This window comes from Argiope bruennichi, chromosome 4, assembly GCF_947563725.1.
Source record: "Argiope bruennichi chromosome 4, qqArgBrue1.1, whole genome shotgun sequence".
NCBI lineage: Eukaryota > Metazoa > Arthropoda > Arachnida > Araneae > Araneidae > Argiope > Argiope bruennichi.
In genome coordinates, this window is record NC_079154.1 from 57,886,416 (window position 1) to 57,911,481 (window position 25,066).

General features: G+C 28.8%; 1 protein-coding gene across 1 annotated transcript in view; it reads right to left on the reverse strand.

Moving 5' to 3' along the window:
• Window positions 1-2,069: 2,069 nt before the first annotated feature.
• LOC129966076 (phospholipid-transporting ATPase ABCA1-like) overlaps window positions 2,070-25,066 on the reverse strand; it is a 63,213-nt gene continuing 40,216 nt past the window's right edge. The window contains exons 17-23 of the mRNA XM_056080445.1: window positions 22,787-22,912; window positions 17,635-17,877; window positions 14,784-15,295; window positions 11,608-11,795; window positions 9,604-9,777; window positions 4,338-4,560; window positions 2,070-2,476 (exon numbers count right to left, since the gene is read on the reverse strand). Of these exons, the coding sequence (XP_055936420.1) occupies window positions 2,309-2,476; window positions 4,338-4,560; window positions 9,604-9,777; window positions 11,608-11,795; window positions 14,784-15,295; window positions 17,635-17,877; window positions 22,787-22,912 (1,634 nt within the window). The 3' untranslated portion in view covers window positions 2,070-2,308. The remainder of the gene's footprint in view (window positions 2,477-4,337; window positions 4,561-9,603; window positions 9,778-11,607; window positions 11,796-14,783; window positions 15,296-17,634; window positions 17,878-22,786; window positions 22,913-25,066) is intronic.

Below are 25,066 nucleotides of genomic sequence, written 5' to 3' on the forward strand. Positions count from 1 at the left end.
TTTCGATTACAGGTCTTGGATCACGATATTAAGTAACAATCGATACGATCTGCGAAGGGGTTGAAAAGTGAACGAACCGGTTATTCTTGGAATTATCGTATCATTGAATTGCATATCATTGAAATTTAATGGAGCGGTGACATCACTGGAAAGTAGGAGACTTTACTGGAAAGTGTGAAGTCACCTCCCCACTTCTTGGGAGTGATCTTGACTCTCCGATATTCGCATTTGACGATGCACTATTCCATAAAGATCATTTTTAAATGCTTGTGACATGACTGTATATATTCTGTTTACTACAGGCGCCATCTATTGGTAGAATATAGAACCAAACGTTTTAAAGAAATGACATATATTTTTAATTCACATTTATAAGAAAATGGTTTAATCCAATAAAGTAATTAAATGAATAGTTTTCAAAAAAAATCAAATTTAAGAAGTAAACTGAAATAGATAAATTAATTCAATCACACATTACTTAAATTAGTAAATTAAGTATTAATTACAATTAATAAATTTTATATTTAACACTAATTAATAATTTTTAATTAATAAAATTATTGAAATAACAGATATTTGGAAGAAATATTTCAAAATAACAATAGCAAAATTATTTGTTATTCAAAAAATTGTGGATTATGCATTTCTATCAATATATCGAATTAACACATTATATTGTTAAATTTGGAAAGTACTAAAACAGCGCAGAATATAAGAGTTTTGCTATATTGACCATCATTGGGTTTCGATAATGTCTAATTAGGTTCCAAACATTATAGTTTTCCAGGTATTAAACAAATTAGTTCCGAATACTATAAATATTTTAAAATTTAATTTCAATTATTTATTAGACTATTAAAATTCTAGAGCATCTTTTAATTATTTTATAACCTAAATTTGCTATATTTCTATTTTTCACTTACTTCGAACTGTGACTTTTTAGTTTACAAACTGATAGACCAGTGTGGGGTGAGGATAGAACCTGGGACTTTGTGGTTCGCAGGCCAGTAACATGACCATAATACAAAAGCAACTGCACGTGTAGCGTAGCTGTTAACTGGCTTATAAGTTTTCACTACATCAGCAAGATTTTGAGCTGCAAGTATCAATTGTGGTAACTATATCTATTTCTATAAATATATTTAAAATTACTTTTAAAAGTTTATTAAATATAAGAAAAATCTATTTGAATAAATGAAATTTTCTTTTGAATTTTAAGGTTTTATAAAAATTTTTTATCATTAATATTTTCGAAATTTAAAGTGAAATGCTAAAATTTTGTTTGATATTTAATTAAATAAAATTAGAAAAAAAAACCCGATTGTGATTTTCACCATCTAATGTATGGGTCTGCAAATTTTGTTAACGGTCTTTTAACTCTGTATAGCTCTAACGTATTCACATTTGCTATTATTTTTGGAAATAAAATAAAAAGTCTTTTCAATATTTTAGCAATTTTGAAAAAATCACGTGTTTTAAATAATATTTGATATTAATAATTTGTACATTTTCGATTTCTATCTATTTCTAGTTTTATTTGTTGCATGTTCTGCTTTTTTTATTTTATATTACGAGCTCAACAACAATTATGTTCTGAACCTTAAGCTTCGGGCATTTTATAATGTAGAAGGATTTTTATTCCAACGTACAATTATTTGGCAGAAATTAGTTTATGAAAAAAAAAATGTATAGTCATCTGATGGTTACTGTACTGAATTTCAGAAATCTAACACATGAAGAAAGAAATAAAAGCCCTATTTAAAAAAAGAGCCATTTTTTCAGACATGAAAAAAAGTGAATTAAAACATGTGGAAAAAAAAAACTCAGACAATTAATACTTTGCTAAATTTTAAAGTAAACAAACTCTACGGTCTTCAACAATTCAAAATTATAATTGTTGCACAATTATTTAAGTACATAGTTTTTGTCCTTAAATAATTTACACAGTTTAAGTAAACAGTTTTGAAAGTTTATTATCTGCAAATTCTTTGTGCACGTGCGAATGTTAAGAAAATTTGCTCCAGTGAGGAGTCACTGATAAGGTAGAATAATAGTTTACACAGTTTTGAAAGTTTATTATCTGCAAATTATTTGTGCACGTGCGAATGTTAAGAAAATTTATTCCAGTGAGGTGTCACTGATGAGGTAGAATAATAATTTACACAGTTTAAGTAAACAGTTTTGAAAGTTTATTATTTGCAAATTCTTTGTGCACGTGCGAATGTTAAGAAAATTTGCTCCAGTGAGGTGTCACTGATGAGGTAGAATAATAATTTACACAGTTTAAGTAAACAGTTTTGAAAGTTTATTATCTGCAAATTCTTTGTGCACGTGCGAATGTTAAGAAAATTTGCTCCAATGAGGTGTCACTGATGAGGTAGTCCTCTAATTCAAATTGAATCTTCATCCTCGACGTAAACTTAAAAAGATAACTCAAAGTAATGGACGGATTGACGATATGATATTGAAGCATACCCTGGAAAATAAAATATATATACATATATATATATACAAATCAAAATTCTATTCAGTTAGAAATAATTTTTAAAATGCTAAATACTATAATGGTTTTAATGCAAAATAAATTTTGGATTAAATACACGAATAAAATAAATAATAATTATCAGTTTTCCTACAATTTTTAAATAAACAAAATATTATTTGTGATTAGAAGCATCAGAAATTTTAGCATTTAAATAACCTTAAATATTTAGATTAAAATTTTTGTAATTTTTCATTTCAGTTTTTCTTTTTCTATCCATTCTTATACGTTATATGGATAAAGAAACTATCATCACGATAACAAAATTCTACCTCGAGATTTTTATATGCATCCGCATTTTATACTTTCTTTTGTCCGAAAAATTATAATTGAAAATATATACATTAACTGTCCATTTATAAACAAGAAGATAAAATTCTTCAACAGGAATCCAACCTGGCTCTTCAGCGTGCATATGCATTTAATAACGTATCAGCTTAGATGGATGAAATAAGACAAAAATTCTTGCTATGTATTAATTTTTGGATGAGATCCATGAATAAAATAAATAATAATATTTTATATGATAATAAATTTTTATTATTTTATTAATAATATTCATATTTTTTTATATTAAAATAAATAATATTTAAGTTTGAATATGTATAAATCAAGGTGGAAAACAATTGGATGAGTTCGTTTTTATTTGAGGAATAAGATATTCTTATCTGAAGAATACAATATTTCAATGGTTATAGGAATAAAGTATTAAGATTATTCAGAATACATTTATACACTGAATATTTTCAAGTTGAATTATGTTTTGGCTTACTTATTTTTGGGGTATGAAAATATACCATGATTTTTAAAAAACACATAGGTTATAGAATAATAAATTTATTAATATCTGGAGTAAATTAATTTTGGCAATGCATATTTTGAAGTAAAATAATCTTTCAGCTAAATAAGCTAAAATAAGCTTTAAATTGATTTTGCTTAAATCTATTGATGTATCCTTTCTAAAAAAAAAAAAAAGAGAGAGAGAGAGAGAGAGAGAACAAAACGTATGGAAAGCAGTCCAACAATTTTTATTCTGAAAGCAAGCATGCTCCAAACTAAATATAATATGATACATTTTCTTTTTATTTCTGTGCATTTTCTAAAAAAGAAATATTGAGAACAAACAATATTGCTTGTTTTTCATTTTTTTAAAGCTAGAATTCCATTGGAACATGAGATTTCAACTATCTAAATTGATCTTGGCATTCATAAATATATATACTTCACACTCATAAATATATTTATAATTTTTAGATGGACCTGCCATGATATGATGTTAATCTCAACATCCGAAGAGAAGTTCGAATTCACTTTGAACTCGGATTTTGTGTTCGTTAAAATCCACCACGGTTGAACGATCGTTAGCTGGTATTGTGTTAAAAACTGTGTTGAGTTTCTCGTTGTTCAATAGCCCTTGTGTGGTTTCAAGAATCGAATGTTAATCTAATTAAACTAAACTGGACTAAGCTCATTTCAGACGAAATAGTATCATGCTTGAAATATCTTTATATAATAACCTTAATAATAATTCCTCATTCCACAAAACACATCCATTTCCATAGAAAATAATATTCTTAGAGTTAATAAAAAATTAAGATAAAAGCAAAGTATTTACAGAGTAAGTTCGTTTAATAAATCTGAGTTGCTTTTTGCGCATAAAAAAGAAATTACCAAAAGCTTAATTGAAATTATCTCCATTGTCTTTAAGAGGAGAAATTCATTGCCGAAAAATTTCAACAATTCTTTCTCTTAAATTGTAGCAAATATTATTTAACTAAAGTTTGATTTTATTTACCTGATGATCATCTTTCAAATTTGCTCCTTGGAGATTACTCTGAATGTGAGATTTGATCGCCTCTACTTTTTGAATATTTTGTTGGTCCTCTCTTTTCACTTTAATGATCAAGGTATATCCTTGGCCGTATTTGGATCTGAGTTGTTGAATAGAACCCAGACAACGGAAACGACCATTCACCATGATGGCTAGCCGGTTGCAGAGCGCTTCGCTTTCCTCCATACTATAAATGGAAATGCTTTGTAAATACTACTTTTGTTTTATATTATATACTTTGTCTTGTTGCTTTTGTTTTATACGTAATTGCTTTTAATTCAATATAAATAATTTACTTCATCCAAAAAAATTTAATCCTATTAATACACGTTATTGTATGATATCAACATAATGTTTGATATTTTGAATGCCGTATCATGTCGTGAATATATGGTTGTAATATTTTTAGGCATTATAGGCTGAAAGGGAAATTACATTCTGTAATACTTGAATACTTGCTCTAGTTTTGAGACAAATGCTTTGAGATAAGCAGAACTCATAACTTTGTTTCAAGTAAAGTATGGGCGCAAATTTGGTGGTCAATCTTACAAGAAAATAAATTATTGTTAACCAAAGAAAAGCTTTCTTGTTTCAGATAAATTAAATTGAGAAATTTAAAAGATTCCCTCTCCTCTCTAATAATATTAGGAAAGCGAAAAGTTCTATAATTTTCTTTCTAATTTTTTATTAACTGGAAACAAAAATAGGAACTCATTTTGATTTAAAAGATTTCATTTAATTTAGCCAATTAAATAGCTATTTTCCAATATATTCCTTTTTATTTATGACTAGCCGCCTTTGGCGAAAAGCCGGTTCACCAGTATTACCGCTCGCTACAATTTTCAATTAAATATTTTAAGTAACTTGTCTCTTAATAGCTTCTCAAACAAAACATTTTTAATCTTCAAATTTTGATAGTCATACCAAACTTATACTGTTGTTTAGATCGTTTCGTTCAATTTACTATATATATTTTGCTAATTTGTTGTCATTTCCGGTAAAACTTCAACTTTAATTTAAAGTGGAAATGCTGAAATTGCAATTAATGTAAAGATATTTTTTAATGAAACCAAGCGTTTTATTTTATTTATCATTTTTGTTGTTATTTATTTATTATTATTATTATTGAATATGAGTACTGCAAACAGAATCGTTCGGTATTTAAGTCTTATGTGAACTACAAAATATTTTTCATAATTTATGTAATATCTCAAAGAATAATTCAACAAAAATTTCTCAGAATCAGCATAAAATTCAGTTTTTAGTTTTGCTTTCAAAAGGATTGAAATTAAATCAATAAAAATATTTTCTTCCGGCCTATAAATATATTTCAAAAATTATGAAGTCTAAATTTTATGCAGTAAGGTATCATATTCTGAGAAATATTCTGGACACACCAAATTTTAAATAAATGAATGAATGTTTCTTTTTTCCACGATTAACTAAGACTGATTTATGAAGTTTTGAATGTTAAAAATTTAGAAAAACTCATCATTTTCATAATCTTAGGCCAATTAATCTTGAGAAACCTGCGAGCTGATTGGCCTATTTTCTTTAAAATGATCGATGGAAAATCTAAAATTATCCTTTTTTTTTCTTTTTTTTTTTGAATAGTGATATTCAAATTTTCATAAATCAGTAAGTTTAAGTGATTGATTTAGTTGACTGGAAATTAATTCTTTATTTAAAATATTAGTGTTTCAAGAACATTTTGATTTCCACAGAAGAAGCTTTATGTAAAATCAAAAATTCGTTATATATTAGAGTATTTATTGGATCAAGTTACATAAAATATAATCATTTTCCATTTAGACCATTTTAGCAGATCTGTGTCTATTACTAAAGGTTTACAAATTAGCAGTGTGGCCCTGATTTGAATGGATATCCTGTTCATATTAAACAAAACTTGCCTTAAAATAAAACTGATTTATTGGATTAATAATACAGATAGTGTAAAAGATCATAAAATAATTTTTCTTGAATTTATTTTTTAGAAAAAAATAATATTTCATATTTGTTTAATTTCCTACAGACACGTGACGAAAATCATATTTTTCCAGATTTCATTTGCAAAAAAGATTTAATTTATTTTTAAATGGAGCTTTAATCGATGTGATGGCAACACTTTGAAAAAAGCTAATTTTTTCCCCCATGAATGCAAAACGTGCTCGTGCAGCTTAAATTTTATTTTTATTTTGTACGAAAAAAATTGTTGAAAAATATAGTTAAATTATTCATTTAAAAATTAATTAAAAATAGAAATTTAATTTTAAGGTTAAAACATTGGTATCATTTAAAAGATAAATTTTTGATTTTTAACTTGATGTAAAAATCTTTTTTGTGCGGTAATATTTTCGGAAGTTATAGCAGAAACACGCTAAAATTTCGCTTATTTTTTAAATAAATAAAATTTTAATTAAAAATTCGAAAAAATAACCCCGAGGTGCACATTCCCAGCCTCCAAGGTATACACGTGCCAAATTTCGTAGCTGTTGGTCGAACGGTCTGGCCTGTAGAGCGCCAACACACACACACACACACACACACACACACACACACACACACACACACACACACACACACACACACACACACACACACACACACATTGAGCTTTATTATAAATATAGATTAACAATCACATGATTTTCTTATTCACTCTAATTGTAGAGTTTCTGATGAAAATATTTCCTGTCGGAAACGAAATTATAAATTTTTTCTTTTCGCATCATAAAAGATTTTGATTCGAAAAAAGAAATCTTGATTTACAGTAAAGTGATCAAATTTTCCAAACTTCTATACGAAAAATTCGGGTTATTACTATTTCAGTGTTTCAATTTGGACAAAGAATCAAAGATCAGGAATTGTGCTTTCTATTATTGTGTTTTTTGGCATAAAAGTATTCATTTAGTTTATAGCAACATTTTGAGGCTGGTGTGGTCTTGTGATAGAATCTTGCTCTGTAGGTAATGATTCCTCTTCCCAAACTAAATTACACTAACTATTCACTATGTATATTAAGGTCAGTGCAAGCTAAATTTCCAAGTCAAATGTCTCTCTACAAGTGCAGCCTGGATGTTTGGAAACGGGATTGATGGTTGTTGTGCTTATTATCTGACTACGATTCGCAGTTACAAGTCTAGAAACAGCTCACCGTCTAGAAAACTGATCACTATTGCTGTTTCTAAATGAGACCTTAATATATATATATATAAAAAAATGAACTTACAATGAGTGTGTTGTGATTTTCTAATGAACTGCCCGGTTTTAAATACACTAGTTTCAATTTCCACAAACATAGCTACACTACAAAATTTACAAATACACGTAGACAATTAGGTTAAAGAAAACAGTATGGTGAAGGGATTCCACCGTTTCCAACCGAAAGTATTCGGCGTTAGCGCAAGGGTTGCGCATAGGGAAAAAGTCGACCTCAGGAAGCAGGTCTCCCGTTCAACTGCTTGTCTTCTGTAAAACGCCACAAGGGAGCGCTCTCTGCTCAAGGAGAAAAAGAGGTGCTACAAACCACAAATCATTTTAACTTCTGATATAAAGTAGTACTTATTGCAATTTTATTTCAAAATTTCATTGAAACTGTTCCTAATGTGGCACGAACCTTTTACTTAAAAATAATAATATGCCAAAAAAATTATGGCTTTGAGTGGCTTTTATTTATTAAAATAGAGGGATAATGTTCTAAATTAAATAGAAGTTGTAAAGGAATGCTCTTCAGAAACTGATTTTAACATTTCGTAGTGACAAAAAGAAAAGACATCGTTTTGGAAATAGCAAATATTAATAATTTATTCAAAAAATATGAATTCATCCAGTTCGGATTTTTTACAAATTTATAAATATTCATAGAATATTTTAATTTATCGCATCCATTCAATTTAATACATTCATTGTTTACAGTTGGCTGTATAGCTTTATTTTTAATTTGTATCTAATTCACTCACCTATACAGTTGCAAAGTTGAACCTAGTTAATATTCGAAAATTTATAAAAATTATTTATTCTTAAATAGGAAACAGGATTATCTATAAGGTAATACAGATATAGATAAACTAATGCAGTTTTCATAAGTGCCATTAAAACTGTGACACCTCTTTTCATGAAATGACAAATACCAAGTCATCACAATTAATTTTTGATGTCTAATTACATAATCACTAATATTAATGCCAATTGATATAATAATTAATTGGGTTATTATTGATAAAACGAAAAATAAGTATGAGAATAATATTTTGCATATATTTTTGCATGTGTTATAACAAAACAATTAAAAAAATTTGTAAAAACAAATGATAAATTTACATTAAGAATGAAAGTAATAAAGGAAACATAGGTGAAATTAGGACATATCCTGATATCCTTTAATTGCCGTCACAAAAGTACTCTTATGTTTACTGGACATCTATGAATTTTACCCACATCGAATATTTGGCGTCTCAAAGAAAAACAAACACGCACCTTATGTCACTGCTTATTAATATATTTACAATCATATTCTAATATAAAAAAATATTGATTTAAAAAATAAAAAGGCATAAAAAACAAATTACAATAACTCATTTTCATTAATTCATATTTTAAACATCAATAATTTATTAATGTACTTAACGAGATATCTGTAATTAAATTTATATGTATACTGCAATTTATTATTTATTATGAAGAAGTTTCAGGAATAAGCCCCCCCCCCATTGTTGCGAAATTTTTAGATTGTCGTCTTAAGGTATTGTCGGCTCTAAATGTACTTTTTAATGAAACAAAAATATGTTTATTTATATCATTAAGGCAAAAACTAGAATATTTGAAGTAACGATTAATTGGATGAAAAAAATACTATAAATCTGAAAATAATTTGGATGAAAGAATAGAAATATTTCTACGCCTTCGTATACAAAAAGATGCTTGATTTAAATTAAAATATGGAATTATTTCATTCTTTCTTGACACATATCAAGTTCATTACTCTGATTTAATTTTGAAATCTACTGTGCATGAAGGAGGATGTGACGCCCTAGTAAAATGTAAAGCAGCTTAATTAGATGTTAGAAAACATTCACAGCGTTATTTGGCTGTTATATCGTGCTAAATGATTCAATAGCAAACTGTTAAAATGGAAAAATTTATTTCTAACAACAACAACAAAAAAAAAAACCCCTAGGAAACACACTATAATACGAACTGCTTACAGAAAACAACAACAATATATTTATACCTGTGGGTCGTAAGTAGAACTGCAGCTCCTGTGTTATTCCGTGCTTGTGAGAGTATACTCCAAATCTTTCTGCGAGACACAGGATCAACCCCTGCTGTAGGTTCATCCAGTAAGATCAAAGGTGGCGATCCGATGAGAGCGATTGCAACAGAGAGCTTTCTTTTATTTCCACCACTAAGGAAATATATCATGCTATTATATTGGTGATATAGCATTTTTATTTTCAAAAATGTTATAAAGAATCATTTGTCCAAAATAAATGTTGTTATTAGGATAAAAATCGAATTAAAATAGTTCCATATCCATAAAAACTGCATGAACTGTGTCTTTCAATATGGGATGATAATATTTGTCGCTTTATTCTACAAAAAAATCTTTCAATTTCAGTATTTGTAATTATGATGTTCAGACAAATGCCAACATTCATTCTTTTAGTTTCTTGCGGTTTTGTATTATTGTGTTCATTTTTTACATACATACAGATTGAGACAATACTTAAGAATTTTCTCGGCAAGCACAACAAAATCATACCAATTTTCCAAAAACTCCGCAAAACTCCACTATCTTGAGGAGTCCAGAAGAAATAGTAACAAATGTCGATTGAAGTGAAGATTAGTGTGCTACCCGAGTTTGTCGCCAATATGGCAACCCAACAGAACGCTCTTCTAGCAACCCTAATGCTGCTTTGTTCACTACTTTTTACAATGGTTGAGTTGTACATGAACTACAACCATTTTATGAAAAATGTTAAATTGAAAATAATAAAAAAATATCGATTAAAGATTTTAATTTTGTTCTTTATTATAATTGAAAGTTTTTTACATCTAATAAGACACGGCAATTTTATTTTTAATGTGAATACAAACAGAAAATATTTATTCATTAGCAATTTTTAATTATCAGTATGCGTTTTAAAAAAATCGTCTGAATTCTTAATTTACGAAATCGTCTGTATTCTTACTTTAAAAGTCAACTGCAAGGGAATTCTTCGCAGTTTTCGTAATTCTTTTGGTGCTCTAACGTTTGGTTTCCTTCATAATTTGTTTTGTCGGCAATTGTGCAAGAATGGATGTCGAGTAAATGGGATGTAAGGCAGTATTTCGAACCTACAGAGTGGATGAAGGGTGAGTGGAATATATATATTTTTTACGAGCTATTGAAGTTAGGAAAGGATGACTGATTGAAATTTTGTACGGAGAATGGTTTGATTGCTTCTAAGTGTGTATGTCCGATGTGTGGTGAGAATATGATTTGGATGAGAGAATCGATGGAAAGATCTGGTGCTGCAGAAAGAAAGGATTGAATCCGCACCATATTACAGACCACACAGTCCTTATGTTCAATGTGCTAGTGAAGCTAATAGGTTCCTGCTCCCGCTGCTAGCGAAGCCGCAGGATGATTTTTTTTAAGTTAAAAAATTCTGCCCGGTGCCTTCTACAGATGCCGAAGGCACTGCATGCTCTAATTTTTGTTCTGCACCCAACAGACCGGCGCAGTCGTTCTTCAAAAAACAATACTTATCAGTAAAAAAATCATAATTATATTGAAGAAAGTGGTAAGCGTAACTGTTCCACAGAAGTGTTTGTTTACTTTGTCCGCCATCTTTATTGGCGATTTGGTATCCTTGGCGCACCAAAGAGCACACTAAACTTCACTTTTACCATAGAAGGGAATAGTGGAAGAAAGAAGGTAAATTGAATTTTTGAAATTTATTTATGGTGTCAGAGAGAATGCCTATAGTAGAAAATCTAATGTTCATTTACCTTCTTTCTCTTCATATCTATTCTTTGCTAGTTTTTAAGAATCTTTATTTCAATGTCTTTTACAGATTAATGTTGTGATTTACATCAAATTGACATTTTTTTAACTAATAGCAATCTAAAATGAGGACTTACATCAATATCCGAATCAAATTCTTTTACAATTATAATAATGTTTCTTTGGATGCTTAATGTACGAAAAAATAATTTTATTCGACTCTAAAAATAGTTATAGATACTCCACCTGTAAAACTGCGTCTGCTTATCGGCATGTTTAGTTAAATCAGTCATTTTGATCAATTTATCTACTATTTGTAGCAAACTAAGACCAGTTAAACCTCTTAGCTGACCAAAAAGCATCAACATCTCTCGACCACTTAAGCGATCAATCAGTGCATCGAATTGTGGACAGTAACCCAAGTAAGACTGGAACTGTGAAAAAGAAAGAAGAATTTATCAATAACGTGTGATAAAAAAATGTTGTATTTGTTTGATACGCAGTCAGTCATTTTAAATAGAGACAATATCTAAAATTATATTTTCACTTTTCGTTTTTGGTTTTTGAAACTGAAATTTAATTGGCGATAATTACAGAAACTATTATCTGAAAAATATTTATGCGAAGTAAAAATTCAAAAATTATTCATTCAAATTGTTGCCATCGACAAATAGCTGTTTGCCCCACCGTATTATTAGCATTAATTTAGTATCATCAACCAACTTTGATGAACTATATCTTATCATATTAACATGTGAAAATGTTATTTTAAATCACTTTTGCACAATAGATATGCAACATGCTCAAATTGGCAAATTTTCTCTAGCTATTTAGACTGGAAACTCTGCCAAAGAATATTTTTTCTTCGACGTCTTGCGAAAATGAAGCGAAGGATACAGATGATTATTGATGATGTATCTTTAAGTCATAAATTTTAATAAATTGAAAATTGACAAAATCGGTAAATGATTGGGAATAGGATATTCCCAATCATTTACCGATGTTGTGGTTTCCTACCCATGATGTATGAATAGTGAAGTAGATTTTTTTCTGAAATTTCTCTCGAAAAATGAGGATGTGTAGCGACAGATGACATACTTTACGGTTATGAGCTCTCATATAACTTATTCTAGCCAATAATTAGTGCTGAAGAATTATCTTTTTGTTTTTGTTATTTTTCAAATATATAAATAGAGGATAATGTAGTCAAATGTTGTACATCATTAAATACTGATATTCTAGATACTGCGAAGTATATACTATTTTATATATATTAAATGAACAAAAATGCATATTACGTTTTGAATTAATAAGAAGAGCAAATAAAGTCTCATAAAATATCCGCTGAAATTTTATGAATAAAATTTTGGAAATAAACATTATTCTGTGTAAGCCATTGTTATTATTAAATTGTCTTCCTAATCATACTTAGATTTTAATTTTTAAGTCGGCACGGTACCATCTAAACATTCTTTTTTTTTTATTTCAATGTTTGCAATTATATTTCAATTGTATTTTATGTAGAATAGCATTCTATAACTTTTCAACACAAAAGAATTTAAATTATTTCTAAAATTTTTGAAAAATATAATTTTTAAAAAAAGAATTTTAGTATTTTTTAAATCTTTAAGGCATTTTTAAAAATTTAGATTTTGCTACGAAATTTCATGTAACTACTAATATTCAATATAAAATTTGCTCTGGATTTTCACCTGCTAATGATATTTAAGATTTTATAATTATTTTTATTGTGAAATACACAAAAAAAATTTTGAAAAATCCATCACTTTTGCCTTTGAATTTTTTAAAAAAATTCCCACTCTTCTTAGAGCTAATTCCTTAGCAAGTTTTATAAATCATATGTTTCAGAACATTCACAAAAAATTTCACACCACTACTTTAATTTTTAAAAAGATCTTAGGCTTTCGCATAATAGTATTTAAGCAAAAACACAACATGAAAAAAATGGGTTAAAGTCTTCATTCATCAATACCATGATATTAAATCCATCTAATTTGCCTGTAATTTTTATGAAATGTTAATTAAGTTATTTTAAATTGTTTAAAATAAGAAAAAAGTGTACAAAATTTATCTAAATAAAATGTCTGTTTAATGAAAAAAAAATGAATGTTGAATGAAAAAAAACCCTTCTACGAATTATTAATATTTCAAAAATATTAATAACAACTTAAAAAATAAATACATATCTCAGAGTTGATTGATTGCATGTTTCTGCTACAAACATAAATTAATAACATATATAAAAATAGGAACACTTTTATTTTCATTGTTTTAGAAGCCATAATACGTCGAAAATTGCAAATAAACAAAAACTAAAAAACCTCTAGTTTAAAACTTTCATTCTTATAAGGAAAATTGCATGTAGACAAATCGATTTACTTCATTACAGTTTAATTAATTCTAAGAGTTCGAGCGTGGTAGAATATTATAATTATTCATTTTATATCAAGTTCTGTTTTAGCAGATGATCAGAAAAGTGAGCGAGGCAACATTGTTTTATCTCCTGTCATACATCAAAATTTTTTCAATAACTTAATAGAAAATATAAATAACACTGTAAAATTTAACAAACCCATTTAGAAAAATTCAATTTATCACATGAGCCCATAATTTTTTTTGTGGATTTTTTTAATGATTTTTTAAGTAGTGAGTCGCCTTAACAAACAAAAATATAAAATTAGCAGTTCACAAAACTTAAGCATCCCCCAACGTGCATCCTTCTAAAAAAAGAAGTTTAGTTTAGCAAATACTGATAAGAAATTATTAAGAAGGAACCAGGGTATAGTTAAACAAAGTAGTTTTTCTTGAAATTTGAAAACTATATTTCTTGTTCAGCTTTTTCAATTATTTATAAATAAATATCTGAGTCACGATGTCTATATGTATTACAAATTATTCTAAATGATTTCGGATTTTCACCAAAATTGATCTACATGGCTATATTAATACTATAAATAAAATTGACTAAAGTCTGGCTACCGAAGGTGACTAGTATCAATTAGATTAATTTAGTCATGTCAATCAAATTTGTTAAACTACACCTTATCACAAGAAAAGAAAATATTATTTTAATTATACTTTCATATAATGATAGAGCATTTTGATTAGTTAGCTATGCTTCCAAAGTTATGAAATTAATTTACAATAAAGATGAGTGAAATTGATTCTGTTGCTATGATTGAAGTTTTTGGCAAAGTTTTAGTTTTCAAAATCTCTAGAAATTAGATAAGAGGGGCAGATAACTGTTAAAGACATATCTAGAGATCATGGAAAAGAATTTTTTTTTATTACAGTTTTCAGAATTTTTGAAATTATGTAAATTCTCTATACATAGCAAATAAATTATTTTAAAATCCATCTCTATTCAATTAATAAAAATGGACTTCACATAAGCATATTACCCTTTTCAAATCTGTTAGCACTGAACTATTCCGAATGAAAGCATTTCCACTGGTTGGTTCACAATCTCCAGTCAGCATCCTGAAAGTGGTTGTCTTCCCAGCTCCGTTCACTCCTAGAAGACCGAAACATTCCTCCTGACGAATGCCAAACGACAACCTATTGACAGCACAAAAATTCGAGAACTGTTTTGACAAGTTTAATACCGATAAGGCTTCCTCCCCGGATGAGGGACGAGTCGCTATCATGTTCCGAATCCTTTCTTCCTCCTGAAGAATTTCAGTATCTTCAACAACACTTACTTGTTGCATGAATTGCGGAATAGGAATCGTGTTCCTTCCTCTCAGTTTTTTCAGACCTCGGGAGAAATAAGTCCAATAAGGTGTTTCTTTCAGAATCAAAATGCCAAAATAAATAAAGCCGCTGAATGCCAATGCGAATATCTCACGTCCACAACCATTCTCATCCCAGGTGATGGGATAGATTAGTTTAAAACAGTTATCTCCACACACCTCTAAAAGAGACACAAGAAAAGGGAACACTTTAGTAGTATAAAAAAATGAATGAAAAAATAAACGATTTCCTCTCCTCCCCAAAAAAACTATGTTTGAGGAATATTACATTCAACATATTAACATGGAATGGTGTAATATTTCTTATCTATTATGTTGCATTAGCCTTGATATTATGGAAACACTGATAAGACTATCGGTAAATTATACAATATCTGATTATTCAATACTATTATCACCAGAATTGGTGTAAGAACATATCTTTCATTCCACAGAATATCAAAGAAAATGTCAATTGTCTCGCCTTACTAAGCTTAAAATACAAATTAAATACCAAGATGAAGATATTTTGACCCATAGGTAATCATAATGTTTAGACCAGACAACTGATGAAAAGCTGAGATATTAATATATTGGTGGAAATAAGCATTTCTTACAAAAAGAAAAATGTAATCTTTATAATATTATGAATAAAAGCAGAATCATACTCCAATAAAAATGAAGAATTTTATAAAAATAATGAATTATATCTACTTTCAGTTTTCTTGCTTATCGTTCTAACAATCAATCTACAAAATAATCCATGGAGTATGAATTTTGCAAATGAACTTCCTGCACGTTTTTACGCTTCAGCAAATATTTAGTATCACTGCATGATTTTGAATACAAAGCATATCTACCCCATCTTGATCCGAATTAAAAAAAAATAAAAGTCTACGAAGTCTACAAAATTGCAATTGCATTTAGCAAAATTATAAAAGAATTCATAAAATATTATTTTAGAATGCGTTTTTCAAACGCAAAAATTACAAGCTAACAAAATAGAGTTAAATTAACGCTACCTTGTATTAGAATGCCAAGGATTAAGAAATCTCAGATATGCGAAATTCACCACAGAGCAGTTTGAAATTGTACTCAAAATTATTTAATATGCATGGAGAAAATGCCGTGTAAATAAAAGTGAAATTTTCGTTAAATTCTCTTTCTCGTTAAAAAAGTGTAACAATCCAACACGTCGTAGAGAAAATTACACATTGACGCTCATCCAGCTTCTTTTTTACCCTTCATTTTCGTCTAAACGCCATTGCATTTGGGGATATTCTATTAGAATCATCATGTTTTCACATTCTCTCAAAGGAAAATAAATGCTAACGGCTTAGAAAATGGTATTATTTAAAAAAATTTCTTTGGATATCTTTTTATAAATAAGGTAATAAAACAAAGATAATTTCCTAAATAAACACATTAAGAATCGATGATTCATCACTGCTGATACAGTACATTTTGTTGATGAATACCACAGGAAGGCAGCAGAGTTCGACTTAATTATCACACTCTGAAAAAAGAAAATTGATACCTTGAATGTAAGTAAGTCTAAAAAATGTTTTGTATAATTTTCCAAGGGCCTTTCCCTTTGGTGTTTTTCAAAGGAATTAGTAAACTCATTAACAATCACTCATTCTTTTCTTTGAATCTCTGAATTTTAACAATTGCTTTCTAAACATTTGTATGTCAACTGCGAAATTTTCCAAGACATTTAATAAAATGAAAGAGTTATTTTCCTTCACTAAGTTAGTATTTTGTGAGCTTAGCTTGCCTATAGAAATGATAAGTTAAAAAAGATTTATTTGGTACTAGTAGTACCCGCACAGCGTTGCCCGTGGCATAACATCCAAGAGAAAAAAATTACCTTTAATCTTAAGTCTAGCTTCCACGCGATATGACATGGGCAGTTTGAGGTTTCGCACATGCGCGGATAAGTACAGATCAGATACTTCTGTTTTACACATGCGCGAATCGTAGTAGGAAAATAATTAAAAACGCAATTATAAAACTCCTTTTTTTATTCTGATATTACTTCAATATACTAAAACCTTCCCTATAAATGCCCTATAAAATAGTATAAATATTTCCACTATCAGTTAAGTATCTCTCGAGTTTTTCTCTTTCAAACATACAGACGCTTTCATACTATGTATAGATACTCTTCTTTTGTACTTACTACCATTCTAAATACCTTATATATCAATTTCTCAAAAGTCATGTAGGATTTTCAGTAGGAACTTGACGACATGATGCGGCTGTTAATGAATGTGGGTGTATGAATGATGCCCTCAGATTCTTACAGATTTACATCTAAAAGAAGTTTTGAACCTACTACATGGTATAATGCAGCTCACTCAAGCTAACCTTAAGTGTATGATTTAAGTTGTGGTTTATTGCTTATGTTAAGCTTGAGCTTGGGCATTTCTTCTTTTTGAAAGCGTTATGTATTACGTATTATTAGGAACATAAGCATAACATAATTATAAAAAAATATTAAAGTCGCAAAGTCTGTTACCTTTGCAGCACCTAAACAACGGATTACTTTTGTCTAGATTAGACGGATTACAGTTAAATTCCAAATCTCCTTTCGGAATACTTTCACAAAAGGCATTCGGATAAGCAACTGCAAAAAGATTCGCAAATCCAGTTGACAAACTGAAAGGTGGTAGAAAACGAAAAATCCAAATGAGAAGATTCACAAATCGATTGCCAGGAAACGCAAATTTAACAGCTGATCCAATTGATCCCAAAGCAGTACCTAGGAGACATTAAAAAATACATATAAAAAATTCTGCCATTTCTGAAAAATAACATTGAAAATTTGAAATACAATAAAAGAGATTTAATGTGATCCCATCGGAACTTAAGGATTTTGAAAACATTAAAGAATTGGAAAGAATAATAGAATTGTGAAAAATGAACTACATTTATATCACAACATGGGAACAAACACTCGCCTCTCTGTCAGGGATATTTAAAATTTATTTCAAAAATAACAATTAAAAACATACAGCTGACTAATTGTCGTTATTAAAATTATTCCTTTAAAAGTTTATTTGAATGCTGTTTGCTCTTATATAGCTTTTAAAGCTTATTGGTTCATGCTGTGTACTGGATTTAAAAATATCAAGTGTTTGACTCATTTAGAATTTCGTTGGAAAATTTCCTACTACTTATTCGTCTCTGTCAGAATTACCAACGTCTATAACTTGACCTTGCTATAAAAAGCTCACGAGTTTTCAAAATATCATAAAGAAGAAGAAGATAATTTTTAACTTGGATCGTTGCGATGAATCACTTTTTGGTAAATTTTCATACTTGTATTTAGCACTCAATCGGATATTTTTTATATATCCATTTTATAATACTTTCATATTTCTAGCTCAATTAAAAGCGGTTTAGGTCTATTCAACAAATTTCAAACTAGATCTGGCAATATAGCTGTCCATTTTACCCAATTCAGATTGCTTTTGCGAAACTCATCGTATGGGAAAAAATAATAATACTAAATATCCATAAATACTAAATATTAGTTAAAAATGAAGGATCAGTCATTTTTCTACTTCAAGACTACTAACATTAAACGATGTAGTGGTCATACTAAATCGATATTTTTATATATGCATTTGAATACGTCGGTTTATGATCAAAGGATTTTGATAATATAAAGCGAATAATAACATCAACTTCAATCACATTAAGCAGCGTTTACTGTAATAAAATTGTTTTTGTGAGAAACCCACATTATGCAATGATTCAAATTTTTATCACTTTTGTCTCTTTACTTTATAGTATACAAAATATATAAAGGGCAAGTATTGTATTCGAATTTGGGACCTTGATAGATCTCCAGATTTCAGACCTCACTGAGGCAGAAAATTATTATTTATTATTATGTCTCATATAATAATAAAATACAATAATGTGATCACAGCTAGACAAATGAAATTTAGTATGGGGTCTCTAAACCGAATTTGCAGATTTTTATCAAATTTTGAAAAATATTCACTCCAAAAAAAGTTGCCTGTCCAAATAAGATTTCGTGGCACTCGTCCAAAGTCCTCGTAAGGTCCAAAGGCTCTCGTCTCTCGGTTTGTACATTTGCAAGCACGATAACGCAAACCCGCAATGACTCATTTAAATGAAATTTGGTTTGTGATCTTATTAAAATTGCAGGTTCAATCAGTTGTCAAAGAGGTCTCAAAAATTCCAGATTTCATAATATTTAAAGAAATTATTTATAAGTTAAAAAAGAAATAATAAAAAAGTAATTAAAATAAAAATTGTGCTTTTAATACACTAATAAAATATGTTTTTAAAGAACTGGTTTATTTTAATTAATTTTATTCGTTAATTTAATTAATTGCCACTGTTGTGAATTTCTATTTCATTGAAATTTAAATATATTTTATGCACTTTTTTCTCTTATATTTATTTTGTTGAGAAAGAGTTCCTGTTCTCTTTTGCGTTTCTAACCTAATTTTTATCAAGAAAAGTTTTTACCCTGTATGTTTAATCTTCTTTTAAAATTTGAAATGGGTCTTTCAGGACATCTCCGATATATTAACTGGCATTTAATGCGTTATTTCATTATTATTTTATTTCTCAAATATTTACAATTATTGCCTGTGTCATGTACAAATTATTTTATCGGCGAATCATATTTTTCAGATTCTTTCATTATAAAGTATGATATCACTAAATAAAAAACTTTAATATGATCATAGACTGACGCGTTGCCTATAAATTGCGTCTTGCTTAATGTCATAGCATGGTAAAAAATTAGCTGTGAAATGTTATTAAATAAGTATGTATTTACGTTTTAGAAAGTAGACGCTCATGAAGAAAAGGTTTCTTAAATTATAAATAAATTTTTATATAAAAACTAGCTGACTTTGGCTATTAGTTGATTCGCCGAATTTATCTTTGAATGTTGTTGTTGTTAATTCCGGTTTTATGGCACAAGGGCCACATATGGCCATGCTGCGCCAAAACATGTGGTTAGAGCTGTGAATAAAAGATAAAATTTTAAATATCATAATTGAAAAATGTTTCTAAAAGCATAAAGTCCAGTATAAAAGAAATCAGAACAAATATAATAAAAGCTAAAAAATTTCAAATGTGAGGGTAAAAACCAATGGTCTTCAAATATTTAAAAATGTTACAATGGGGACGTTCTCCCACCAAGTCACAAATATGTGGTGACGATGCACCAAAAAAAAAAGGTAATCGATGGTGATTAAAAGAATGGCATTCGGTTAAAATATGGATGACCGTATAATCAACATTGCATGATGTGCATAAAGGACATCTTTTACCTAACAAAAGATGTTTATGAGTGAATCGGGTGTGGCCGATGCGGAGTCGAGTCAATTTGACATCGAGATCACGCACTGGAATAATTGGCCATGGTTTTATGTTGGGTTTAATATTATGCAATTTATTTGAGAATTTATCTTTGAAAGAATGTTAATTAAATATTTTGTACAACTTGGTCTTAATGGTAATGTCATAATATTTTTTGAGCAAAATATTTTTAAACTTCAAACTTTGATAGACATATAACTTACTCTATTTTAGAAGCCTTATATTGTTCTGTACATTATGCCAGGCATTTTCCAAATTTTTTTTTACGTACATTTTTATAAACCTGATTTTATTACAGGACTGAGCAACAGCATTTAAACCTTCTTCGTCATAGTTTGTGTTAAAAACTTAATTGGAAAAATAACTAAAATTTAAAAAAAAAAATTTTAAATCATCCCTTAAACGGAAATCTACTCAACATGGAAATATAAGTCAAAATTTCATATTTTGATCATCGACAATAAAAAAAAATGCAAGAATGAAGTTTTAAAAGGAACAATGAAAATGATTTGAGTCTCACTTTAAAAATAAAATACATAATTTTGAACCACGTTTACAAATTTTTTTAATTAATTAAAAATAATTATAAGACAAACAATAGTATCATTTGGAAAGGTAACCACTGAATTTTTAAATGATGTGAATATCCTTTTTGTATTGTAATATTTTTTAATGTTAAAGTAAAAAAAGTAATTATTTAAAAAAATCTCTCGATCTCATCATTCAAATATATATATAACAAGTTGGCACCTTTAGGTCAAATGATCTGATCTGTAAAACATCAGTTCATATGCATTCATATTTTTATTTTTATTATTAATACAGAAAATTAATCAAAGTAATAAAAATCATTCTCAATAACTTCAGAACATATTAATTAAAAAAATAATTCTTTACAATTAAAAAAAAGCATTCAATGCCATTAATTTTAATCTATTTAAAAAAATATTTTAATTATATTTTCGAACAATTCTATTCGTTATTTTACATATATTTTATTCTAATACGCGTTTTGACAATATTAGATACTTTTGCTGTGTGTGGGCGTTATAGTTAATAAAGAGTAAATTTAAAAAATAAAATAAAGAGAACTAAAACATATTTTGCTATGTTGCTTCCGAATGTACAAGGGGTGTTCAAATGAAAAGGTACGAAACGACATTGTGGGTATAAATGAAGACTTTATTCAAAGTATACACCATAGGCCTGAGCACAACGATCCCATTGATTAACGAGCCGAAGAATTCCTTGCTCCTGGAATTTCTGTGGCTGTAACGAGATCCAGTCCTTCACAGCGTCCTTGAGTTCGCCTTCCGAATTGAAACGTTTCCCTCTCAGATGTTTTTTCAGAGGACCAAACACGTGAAAATCGCAGGGCAACAAGTCCGGGCTGTAGGACGGATGGTCGAGCTGCACCCACCTGAACTTGGCCAGTTTTGCGTGTGTGACCCTGGAGACGTGTGGACGCGCGTTATCATGGAGCAGAACCACACCCTCCCTGAATAGCCCCGGTCTTTTGTTCTTGATATACCTGCATAATCTTCGGAGTGTCTCTCAGTACACATCAAATCGTCGAATTTTGCAATGTGTACACCATCCTGTCTTCACATTGCAAAATTCGACGATTTGATGACGATTTTGACGTCAATTGGACGGCGCTCTTTTTATAAAAGCCTCTACTCTCTCTTGAGCATGCGGGCTCCCGCGCATGTTCCAATCTACGCTGGAGACTCCAATCGCATCCCTAGATGTCTCGCTACATTCTCCTATAGCTGCATAGGCAAACATGTTAACGGTTACGTTGTTACGACGTTTCGTACTTTTTCATTTGAACAACCTTTGTAGGTTCGAATCTCTTTTACAATTTCTTTCTCCTATATCTACTAATGCAATTTTTGAATTTAAAGAGATAAAGTTGAAGGAACCCAAAATGTATTCTGCTGAAATGCGATGTCGGATAATAGACATTTTATCCAAGAAAACCAGACTAAATTAATAGATCCACCGAATTCATTGAAAAGGTACAAAAAAAATCTATTTTCTGCATGGCAGAAGATATCTTTGATTAGTTTATCTGGCGATATTCAGTATGTAACATACAAAGAACAGTAGAAAAACAAAAACATGCATACTGCATGAAAAATATTTTGCACATTTGAGCATTATTAATATAAATGTGTTTTTTTTTTGCATGGAAACATTAATGAAAAAGTATGAATGAATATTTATAGAACAGCTGCGTAAAATTGCATTTATTTCTTATAAATTACAAATGAATAAAAGAAAGAAGGTATACTAACCAACAAAAACGCATATTCCTATAACAGCAGCGAATCCAGAATTTCCTCCTTGAAATCCAAATGATAATAAATAGATAAACGGTATCGAAGCCCAACCGTAATAGAACATCAACAGCAAAGCAGCACCTAAAAAAAAACGACGGATAAAAATATTAAAATTTAAGAATATATTCCTAAAATATTGTAATGATTTATAAACAGACTGTGTACCAAATAATAAATTATAAAATAACAATAATGAAAATAGAAATTTCAAAAATAAATAGAAATCGGTGGAAGACAACGAATATACTGTATTATCAAATTTTGTATATAAATTACTAATAAATTAAAAAAATAAATTACGTAAAGCTTTAAATTTGATGACCTTAAGATTAGTCGCATCGTATCATTTGGGACGGGGACAACAGGAAGGATAGCAGAGAGAGCACATCTCCCACTCGTGAGTGGTAAATTAAGAATTCATGGGTAAAAATCTTCATTTTTTTCAGAAAATTAGTGAGTAGAAATGGATATCAAAGAACCTGGTTATTTAAATCCTATCTTAAAGTTTTTATGTATTAAACTTATTATGTTATTATGTAATAAAAATTATTATGTAATAAAAGAAATTTGTTTGAATTTATTGTTCCAGGTAAGAGAAGCAGGTACAATGTTGGGCATCTGATTCAGTTTTTATTCATTTGGCCAGTAGTTTGCACTGCAATTGGAAAAATAATCGACATGGCAACAAGTGAATCAGATGGCGTATCTTTTTCTATTGTTTTTGTTTTATCAATTAAGAAATCAACCTCATGGAAGAAAATTTGAATTTGATTGTTACTTCATCAATTGTTTTTATCCCTTGTGAATTGCAGAAAGACTAGATTATCCCTATTCTACAGAAATGGAATGTTAAAATAATACAGAGAATGCATGGGAGCCTTTAGACGTATTCTTTTAATTTAAATTTAACCGAACTCTTGAAAGTAGTGACATTTTATTTATCCAATATTTATTTTTTGAGACAATAAATTTGCAAGATTTTATAATTTATTATACTTTAGTTAAAATATTTATTATATTTTATTATAAAAATATTTTTTTAATGGGACATCAGTATAATTCATTGACTGAAATTGACTTGTTTTCTTTGACTCAAGCTTTAATGAACGCTTACGAAAAAACCGATATTTTATTTATTCAATAGTTTCTTTTTGCTGCAATAAATAATAATATTATTTATTGCCTTAATAGTTAAAACCAATTTAGTAAGAATTTAGGCAGATGCTGCCACTTTTTTGAAATATAGACTTGCTAAGAATAGTTACTATGTCGAAACTCAATAACATAAATTGAACTAAGTACTGATTTTTACAAATAAAATATTACAAACTGAAATGTTTTATTGATCACAAAATACAAATGAAATTGATTATAAAAAATTGACTCGTTATTTTATTTGGTTTCAATAAAATATTGAGTATTGAATTCAAATAAAATATTCAATAAATTTATTTGATTAAAAATATTTTATTTGATTTTTATTTGACTTAATATTTTCTAAGATGGAAACATTGATTCTTCATTTTGCTTTGAAATATTCCTCGAACATCCATTAAAAAAATAATAAGAATTCAATGATTCCCATTACTGTGTGGATAATTTATATTTTTCTGATCCTTGTGGATAACAAATCATGAAAAATGATAGCAGAGTGCTAAGACTAAAGCAGGGTTAAATATTCCATACGCCACTCGACCACTTTTTTTCTTAGTCATAACAAATCTCAGACATAACAAAAAAGGTGTAAGCCATTTGACTGCGAGTAGCAGATATTAACATTCTACATTTCACTTGCTTCCGAGACTTTTTTCCTGTTAAAAGTGATCCACCATTTCTGTTGTTATCCTTTTATATCTGATACTATAATGAGATGTTTAATAGGATGTCATTCGCTATTTGCTTTTTTGCCGCTACAGAGGAAAAGTAATATTGTAAATAAGATATCAAGATGAAAGCAATTCCTTTTATACTATAGCATTTCAAGATTTGGATAACTAAAGTTCAAAAGTTTCCGGAAAATATTGAGGGAGAGGACTTGTTTTTCTTGTTAAAAGAATGGGGATTTTTGTTTTATCATTTATCTCATATGTGTATTTAATTACTGTGATATCTCCTGTGGAAAATTTTATGAAATTGTTCTGTTTTCCGATTTTCTTTCACATGATGGATAAGAGCATTATTCAACTACTATTAAAGTACTTCATGCCACGATTCCGATGCCGAAGCGGAATCACC